Below are 10,074 nucleotides of genomic sequence, written 5' to 3'. Positions count from 1 at the left end.
GAATGGCTTGGCTTTAGTTAGGTTTTCAACTGCTGTTTCAATATCCATTGCAGTTTTTAGTGGAATATCTATAGCAATTATTTCGTCCAATTTTTCTCTGAAATAATTCCAGTTTGTACGCTTGTTATACAGTGACGGCCCTTTTTCTTTTTCAATTATGTGTGAATAGAGGGTTACTAGAAGTGGGGTGTGATCTGAGGAAAGGTCTAAGGATGATTCTATCGAGAATCGTTTCATCTGAATTCCTTTGATTACACAGAAATCGAGCAGATCTGGTATTTTCTTGGTGTCAGTGGGCCAGTATGTCGGTTGCCCCGTGGATAAATAACTTAGATTATTGTTTCCCAGAGCGGTCAGCAGCTCTCTCCCTTTAGTATTAGTGATTCGTGATCCCCACGCTGTATGCTTGGCATTAAAATCACCAGCTACTATAAACCTATTGCCCAGTGTTCTGAAGAATTTTTCATAGTCCTTACGGTTGTTATTATGTTTTGGTGGGCAATAGATTGCAGAGAAGGTTAGATCACCGGCATAGTTTTGAACGGTTACACTGGTAGCTTGAATATTTTCTTGTTTGTACTCCATTCTTTCGTAGTGCTGAATGTTTCTTCTGATAATTAGTGCAGTGCCATCTGGGTGTTGTGTATGACATATATTGTAGTTTGGTAATTTGAGATGAGTCCTGTCAGTGAAGTGTGCTTCAGAAATCAGCATGATGTCAATGCAGTTGTTTTGTCAGAATATTTTGAGTTCCTGTGCGTGTTGTGACAGCCCATTGGCATTCCACACTCCGATTTGGAGAATTTGTACCGCCATTAAGCAATTTTAGTTATGAGCGTTGTGAGAAGGTTTAACATTGTGCCCAACTGTTCCATTAGCTTTTTCATCATTTGGGTTAGTTCTGCCAATTCAGTGGCTGGTTGTGTCATTACTGAGGCATTGTATTGATTGACTTCAGGGATCGTTTGTGTGGGTTGTATTTGTTGTTTTAGAACTTGGGCAAATGTTGCTCCCTGTAGTGTAGTTTTTGTTGGTGATTTTATTCGTTCTCGCATCGTTGGGTATATCTTTTGCTGCAGCTGTTTGTGTATCATGCATCCCCTGTAGTAACGGAGACTTGGTTCTCATTTCGCAGTTGGAGTTATCGTGGAACTCTATTGTATGGGTACGAATATTGGTCTGCCACAGTAAGGGAACAACATAGGCCTGTGCATACTTAAGGAGAGATTTGAAGTTCTCTTAGAGGTAACTAGGAAATGTGCTTTCTTCTGGAATGTTGCCATGTTGCCTGGCAGAAGTTTAAGTAGAAATATATTGTTTTAGCTGATCACAGTGGTCGCGCGGTCTAAGGCATGAACAGACTTCCCCTGCTCGAAAAATGGGATCGTGAGTTCGAATCCCACTCGAGGCATGCATGTCTGTATCCATCTATTCTGTGTTTGTGTTATGTGTGTGTAGGTAGCAGCCTTACGACGGACTGATCCCCCGTCCAAGGAGTGCTATCGAATATGTATGGAATAATAAACAGAAAAAATGACCAAGTTCCTCAAGGGTTGTAGACCCTGAGATAGAGATATTGCTTTCATCTACAGAGTTATATGGCATATTGCATTGCTCGTCTTCCTCTTCGGTCCTGAAGATGACAGCAGTACGTTCCTCTGAAACGTCTGTAAACTTCTAGCAACCAATCCGTTGTCACATTGCAGGACACGGTAAGAAATAAAGGTAAAATTATCCACGTGATTCAATAATTAAGCACAACGCTATGAAGATCTCGAGAGTGTGGAAAAGATAAAAGTCCTGCCCCCTCTACCAGGAATCGAAATGGATTCGCTGGTTGTTTAGACTGTATCTCAGTCACTGCACTGACAGAGCTATCGAGACTTATTCTGGAATACGTGTGACTGCAAGAGCGGACTGTCAGAAAATATTTGCTCAAATAAGATTTCATGAACTAAGCAAAGTGTATTATATATATATATATATATATATAGTTTAACGACTGTCGGTATCTCAGGTTACTGCGTGTAGCGTTAAATGATAAGATGATTAATGAGAAATGATCCATAAATGATGTGGAAGGAAGCTGTTTTGGAATAATTTGAAACCCTAAGGGGCACGTGGTAGTGAAGTTGGTTGAGACACTATGCTACAAGCCCGAAGGTCCAATTGACCTATCCTTCCAGCCGCACTATGGCCCTGGGGTTGACTCAACCTCTAACAGAAATGAGTACCAGGAATCTTCCTGGGGGTAAAGGGCAAACGGCGCATAAGCCTGACAACCTCACCGCCATCTGTGAGCCGACTGTCTAGAAAGACAGCCTCGACGTCTCACAACTCTATGGGTACTCACGGCCTGTTACAGGGACAGCGACATTTGCCTGGTGTGACAGAAAATAAGAACTACATAAAACTTCAGAAATGATAGTCGATGTCCGTGCAGAGATTCGAACCGTGCACCCTCCCGAAAATAAATCAGAAACGGTATCACTCAAGGCAACACTTGTAACTGATACATGACTGCTCTTAGTGGAATTCTAGTTCTCGTCTAGTGGTTTCTCGTGACACACACAGATGGCGGGCATGTCCGCTCTCATCACTCCATGAGCCTTGCAGACACACACATATCTATATGCGAATACACATACGGAATCGAAAAAGCGTAAAATGTGCTGTGACAGGCCGTGGGGGCCCATAGGGTTGTGAGACGTCGAAGCTCCCACATTTTCTAGGCAATCGGCTCACAGCTGTCGGTGAGATTGTCAGCCTTACGCACCGGCCGCCTTTTACCACCTAGGAAGATTCCTGATACGCTTTTCTGTTAGAGGCTGAGTCGACCCCAGGGCCACAGTGCGGCTGGAAGGATTAGGTCAATTGAAAAATCCACTGACTTCCTCGGGAATCTAACCCGCGTCCTTCAGGCTTGTAGCAAAGTGCCTCGGCCAACTACGCTACCGCGTGCAGCCAGACTATGATACGAAAACTGATTCTGCAGATATTTCCATCCTCTTGCTGTCATAACAGCTCTGTTTTACTTACGGATTGTATTTTGTGTGTGTAGGCTTAAGCAATTCCTTGTAGGCTGCTTAATATGCTGAACATGCTTTGTCCTTTGCACAGAGATCCGAGAGCGAAATGCAAACTTTGGGTCCAGTCTTCTTCTAGCCAATTCACCAATGTCGCCAAAAATTGTCAACGGAAGTTTCGCTGCCATCTTCGATAACGGAGACAAAATCCTTGAAGGTTTCGCTCAGACGTTTTCTAGGCTTCGTCTCGAAGTAAAAGACAGTCCAGGTAAGTCAGAGTAAGCTAAGCAAAAGCGGGCAGAAGCAGGGTTCAAGCAGCTCGTCGCCTCCTTCTGCTGGTTTCTTGCTTAGTTTATTTCTCGAACCTGAAGATTGAGGTAATGATTCTCCGAAACATCTGACTTTTTTCCGAATTAGACCCCTCACAGAACAGAAAAACATACACTTAATAGACATTCATCGATCATTTTTAGCATGTACGGTAATGTGATATGTCTTTGGATTCACAAAATGCGGGAAAATTCCTGATTAGATGAGCGACTGTAGATGTTGTCAAGAATAACTCTGCATAATGGAGTTAGGTGGATCCTTCTCTAGTTCCATTAAGGAAATGATTAATCCTGGAGAATTTTAAACTTCGCGTCAATTACGCACCCCCAACCTACATTCTGATAAATTCCAGAGATATCTTTCTTTCTTGGAGACTGATATTTTCATATGCCTAAGAAATCTTGAAGAAAAGAAATTTACTTTGTGTCAATTTACAGTTCTTAATGAATATTGCCCTTTTTTTTTAATTCTGAAGACCCAGTGAGTAACCATTGTAATCGAAAGTGGACCGCCTCTGTGGTCTAGTGGTCAGAGTTCCTGCCAACAGATCCAGAGGTCCGGGTTCGATTCCCGACGTTACCAGATTCTTTTCTGAGAAATAGTGGGTCTGGAATGGTGTCCACTCAGTGAGGATAATTGAGGAGCTATTTCAAGGAAATAGCGGCTCCGACCTAGAAAACCAAAATTAACGGCAGTGGGAATTCGTTGCGCTGACCACCCGACACACTCTATCCGCTAAAGTTGGCACTAACTTCGCCGAAAAGTGGCGGTCCCTCGGTCGGTATATTTCGCTTGCGGACTCAAGCCACGGAGTTTAGTTTAACTGAAACAGGACTGTGCAAGTGCCTGGAAACTGCATATACGAGAACGGACGTTGAACACTGATACAGACAACGCTGTGTGCGCGTGTGTAAATGCAAAAGAAATCTGTTATTTAACTGTGTCCAATGTAATCAAGAGCCAATCAGAGTTGCCACGAGGTCTTAGACATGATATGTCTTCTCTTACTCGAACGCTGGGATCGTGGGTTTGAATCCTACTCAGGCATGGATGTCTATGTGCGTTTTTCTGTATCAATGTTGTTCTATGTGGAGGTAGCAGCATTGCGACGGGCTGATCCCCCGTCTAAGGAGTCCTCCCAACTTTGTATAGGATTAAGAACCTCAAAAAGCGGCCAAGGTTCAAAGGGCTGTAGAGACATAGAGAAAGATTGTAATGGAGGGTGATTATGTCATATCGCTTCATTACTTTTTCCATCCCGAAAATTGTACGTTGCAATTTACGATTAATTTTATGTCAAGAAAGCCATTAGACATTATCGTAGAACACAGTGACTTCTCATGGCCATAAAAATGCTTTCATTTGTGAGCTAAATAAACAGTGGTTCATAAATGGGCCCCTTTCGATGATACACTTTGCTCCTTTCTTCTGATAATTCGAGGGGTAAATAGATTGAGGTGTTTGTTTGTTCCGATTTCAGCCATGCGCAGGCGCATACGAGGCATCCTAATGACAGGCAAGCAATTTTCGCTTGACTCACGCATGGATCTGGTGCAAGGAATTATGTCACATGGAGGGGTTCGACCCACGTCCGAACCGTCCACCGCACTGCCGCTCATGAAGGAGGACTCCGTGGAAGGGGTCGAGTCAGGTTAGACACAAAGTCTCGAAGACAAAGAACTGTACATTTCAGTCAAAACAGTAACATATACGCACAGATTCCCAACAGCGGCCTCAACTGCATGATCACCAAAATGTCAGCAATTTTAATAACGAAGTTCGTTCTGAGAAGAACTAATGACCTACTTTCGTTGATACGACATGGACCGCACAGAAAACGACGCGTCCAATAATCCTATTGTTGCCTGCGTATTCGTTGCCGCAGTAGCATTTTTACCTAGCCTTTGCCCAGAACAGGTAGGAGATATACATGCAGACACACAGACTGATGAGAGAGATTTATGGAGTACTCCGTTGAGATGGGCTCAGGTGCCATGATAGACATACCAAGTTTCATAAAGATTGGTTCAGCCAATAAAAAATTGATGAGGTTTGTATTAATAGGCACACAGACAGCATGAACATCGCATCAGCCTACTTTCATTTTCTTTAAAAATGAGAGAAAGAGGCTAAAATTTACATTTTTATATAATATTGTCATGTGATCGAGTGACCATAGAAGGGGTTTGAATTGGTAATTGGACTTGTTGAACACTTACATATAGTAACTACAAGTAACTACAGCGCTACCGTTAATTCACGCACTCTGCAATTAACTACAGCACATACTAAGTCTTCTCAGTTTCTTTTTACTAGCCGTTTTCTGGCAGCGGATTCTAACAATGAACTCTGTTTACGTGTTCACCGGCTGGCAAATTTCTCACAACTGACTCCCAGGCTGGCGGCCATCTCACACCGACCTCCTAATCTTCTGAATGACTGAACTCAACTAACTGAACCCTAGAACTGTCCTGCCTATAATACCTCGGCACGGACCGCACAGAAATACTGCTTGTTAAGAATCTGCTGCCTAGCAGCGAGCGATGTTTACCGAGTCATTACATAGCAACGAGTGTACAAGCTACAATATAACCGTTCAGATGTAACTAAAATAAGTCATCATTAAAATGTAAAGTTTTTATACACGTTCACAAAATATCGGCACAAAGACACTGAACACAATGCCTCATACACGTATACACAGGTTGGCGTGTGGCTAATGATTTCACCCTTGAAAAATTTGCTCTTATGAATCCATGGAGGAGGGCAAGATCCACACAGCGTTGTACCACCAGTAAATAATAATAATAATAATAAGAAGAAGAAGAAGTAAACTAGTCTGAAAGCCACGCCATAGCTCAAGCGGTTAGTCGCTGACTTCCCACCGCGGCGGCCCGGGTTCGATCCCGGGTCTGTGTGGTGGAAAAAGTGGCGCTGGGACGGTTTTTCTCCGAGTACTTCGGTTTCCCCTGCCAATATTCATTCCACAAAATTCTCCTTCATCATAATCACCCGGTGCAGGCTGCAGTAGGCCAATCAGTGGCCTCTGTGCCGAGTGGACGCAGTTGGACTCCACCCCACTCTCCCCTAAGCGAATTCCCTGTTCATCACAACATTAATCCCGACAGCAAGGGCTACGGTCTCTTAAATGACTTGAGATCTGTTTCAGATATGCAGTCTGAATGCGAAGTGACGTCAGAACCGGTGGCTCCAGCCGCACGAATCAGGTCGCTTTCTGTGGATGAACCGAGGGAAGCCAGCGGAAACGACGTAAGCACTAAGAGTCAGCTGAGCAACTGTAAGGATTCAGCTCTGGCCCTCTCTCAGCAGCGCACCGGCCCTGCAAGGTTCTGCCGAAAATGTGGTCATGTAATCGCAACTTCCCAGTAATTCAAGCCTCTCTAGAATTAGATGTGTCCGCACAATGTTGCCATCAAAGTAATGATTCCAGCCGGCGAGCCCATTATGTTTTCTTCTGTGGCTTATTTCACGACGCCAGCAGTACCTAGCTTATGGCGTCGAATGATAGGGACACGGATGAGTGATGAATTAGAAGGAATTTGGTAGGAAACTGCCGTGACCTAATCGAGGAACCACCCCGATATTTCTTCTGTGGGACGGAGGGAAACCAGTCAGGGTAGCTTGTGTGCCCGGCCAAGATTCGAACCGAGTACTTCACTAATTGGGTCTAGAGAGTTACCACTATCCCAACCTTATCGCTAGTCTGTCATTGTTACTGATAGCGCAGCATGGTACGAAATCGTGGTACTCCAGGAGGAGTACGGTTTTCTGAGTTGTAAAGGTAAAGTGAATTTACTCCTGTACTTAATTACACAGGGGCACGGTAGCGTAGTTGGTTGAGGCACTATGTTACAAGCCGGAAGATCATGGTTTCGATTCCCGATGAGGTCATTGGATTTCTAATTTACCTAATCCTTCAAGCCGCACTATGACCCTGGGATCGACTCAGCCTTTAACAGAAATGAGTACCAGGAATCTTCGTGGGGGTAAAGGGCGGCCGGCGTGTAAGGCTGACAACCTTACCGCCATCTGTGAGCTGATTGTCTAGAGAAAATGTGGGAGCCTCGACGTCTCACAAGCTTGTGCGTCTCCACGGCCTGTTACAGGGATAGTTTTACCCTTGCTTATTTACATATCTAAGTATTACACCATGAAAACGTATGGGATAGTGGAGGTGCAGCTGTAAGCATAATTTAATCTCGGCACCATATGGAGGTGAGTGGTCAATTTCACCCTGTTGCCGTTTTACCCCCGGGGACATATTGGAAGTGGGGCAGGCTGGGCCGCAAATCCCGTCTGGACTGAATGGAGAAGAAAACATTTCTAACCATTACCGGGAATCAAAACCCGGACGTCCATCCCGTATCGCAGTCGCTATGCAGACTGAGCTGTCCAGGTTCCTCTTCTGCATTTGAATGCCATGTAATTTGGGAAAGGTCCACCATCGATGCAGAGGAACGTTGGTGCACTTGTACTGAAGTGCAGGGCCTTCATACGCCTAGTTGTGAGAACCTCGAAGTTCTTCGTATATTTCCTCTTTGTTTACCTGATGAAGCTGAGGTTATACAGCGTCAATTCACGATGATCGGTAAGCAATGAATTGGAAAGGATGTGGAAGGAAACGGTTGTAACCCAATTTGATATGGGCCATACTATTCCGGCATTTGTCTTGAAGTGAGGAAACCCGCCATAGGCGTCAGTGCTGCCCTCTAGAGAGCGGCAGCCGAAGCTGTACATCACGCAGTATCAGGAGCAGCACTTCCTTTTGAGTTCACGTTCTCCTCCTGGGTAGACGTTACTAAGGAGCGATAAAGAGACTGAGATCATGGTGCCATGATACACACACCGGGTCTCATAAGTACTGGCTCAGGTATTCAAAACTTCATGGGGGGGGGCGATACATAGACAACACTGAGATCACATATACAGGGTGTCCCAGGAGGAATGGACCAAACTTCGGGAGGGTGTTCCTTATGTTAAAGTATGCCGATATAATCCAAAACACCTATGTCCAAAGTTGAACGGTTACGGAGATAATGGCCAGAGAAGTGTGAAACTTTGACAGGTGTTACACACTTGTTGATTACAAAATACATATTAAAACTGGCAGGAATATGTGGATTCTGTAATGTTAATAATGTACGTAACATCAAACTAACTTGTGAGTGACGTGAAGCCATAAAATTNTAAATTATTTACACCGTCCCGGGTAAACGACGCCTCATCACTGAATAAAATGACGCTTAACAGTTCGGGATGAGCTTTTATCCAGTGGCAGAAATCCATACGCTGAGCATGGTCACCTGGTTCCAGATGTTGTACCCTTTGATCATGGTAAGGATACAGCTCTTCATCACGTAAAGTTCGCCACACCTGCATACGTGATACGCCGATGCGAGAGGCCATTCTACGAGTGGACAGACGCGGACTTCTCTCAACCATCTCAAGAACGTCCTCTCATGTGTTTCTCATATGTACATCCTCCCTTTCCGACTGCACAGAAACACTCGGAAGAGAACCAGTCTCACGCAATGCCTGGTAAATTCGCGTAAATACACGTCGAGATGGAATCCTTCGATCGGGAAAACGCCTTTGGTACTCTTCAACAGCAGCACGTGCATTGCCACCGCAAAATCCACACACAAAATGCATATCACAGTATTCCACGTGTGAAAACACAAAAGTCATTTCAGCAACACCGCACAACTACACGTAATTTACTAACCATTCACGATGCCTCTGTCTTCAGGATCAAGAATAAGCCAGCATCGAATATTTACTCTTCCTGTTGCTTGGGTTACTCTTCGATCCTGAAGACATACACCTGTGCGCCCGTCTGGAGCGTCTGTAAACTTCTGCCAGACTATACGGTGTAACTTCTCAGAAGATAGTACTTTTTATTGTCACCACATAGTTACAGAACTCAGCCTGATTTCTGTTGTGCTACCTTTCCGTAGGCTGAACAAGAACCTTAGTCCTAAATCTTTGTGCCTGTGGTGTTTAGTGTTTGTTGCAAATTCTGCAAGATTTCTGTGGCTAAAGATACTTAAGGAAAAGGGAAAATTCAAAATAAAACTTTGTGTATGTAATGGGAGAGACCTAGTTTCACATATAAATCTGGTCATAAGAATAGTTTGTTCGGAATCTTTATAGAGAATCTGTAGCAAGGAGAAGCAGTGGATTTTCAGAACTGGTTAGACGCTACTATTCAAAGAGTGGTGTACCCACCGGTTCAGTAGAAAAGTACAGGAGAATGACCAATATATATATATAGTATATTGTTCCAGGAGGAAAAGTCAATATTCTGGGAGGTCATAGCATCAGTCATTCTAAGCTGAACTGTGTATGTACAGGTGTCCTATTGCGAATGATTTCCGAGATAGAGCTGTTTCACTGTACAGTCTACAGACGAGAAACACGTCATGTCCTCACAAGAGTTGCAAAGTGCATTGAAGTTGACAGTGGAATTTTCGAAAATGTATTACACTAGGTAAACTGTACCAACTTTCTCACTTGAACAATAAATACCAGTATTCGAAACAGTACGTAATAACACTTTCTCATGAACAAATTTGGAACTGTACAGTGAAATAGCTCTAGCCCGGAAACCGTTCGGAATAGGACGCATGAACATACACACGCTTTTGCTTAGAATGATCTCCCGTAATACTGACCTTTCCTCCTGAACATTCTGTAT

The 10,074-nt window shown here is 44.0% G+C and overlaps 1 protein-coding gene across 1 annotated transcript in view; it reads left to right on the top strand.

Annotated features, from left to right (window-relative positions):
- LOC111870717 (histidine decarboxylase) overlaps positions 1-7,213 on the top strand; it is a 58,840-nt gene extending 51,627 nt beyond the window's left edge. Inside the window, exons 14-16 of the mRNA XM_023863217.2 lie at positions 3,121-3,294; positions 4,837-5,007; positions 6,526-7,213. Of these exons, the coding sequence (XP_023718985.1) occupies positions 3,121-3,294; positions 4,837-5,007; positions 6,526-6,746 (566 nt within the window). The 3' untranslated portion in view covers positions 6,747-7,213. The remainder of the gene's footprint in view (positions 1-3,120; positions 3,295-4,836; positions 5,008-6,525) is intronic.
- Positions 7,214-10,074: the final 2,861 nt, after the last annotated feature.

This window comes from Cryptotermes secundus, unplaced genomic scaffold, assembly GCF_002891405.2.
Source record: "Cryptotermes secundus unplaced genomic scaffold, Csec_1.0 scaffold161, whole genome shotgun sequence".
In the NCBI taxonomy this organism is placed as follows: domain Eukaryota; kingdom Metazoa; phylum Arthropoda; class Insecta; order Blattodea; family Kalotermitidae; genus Cryptotermes; species Cryptotermes secundus.
The sequence above is the reverse complement of the archived record's forward strand: the minus strand, read 5'-3'. Positions and strand labels throughout refer to the sequence as shown.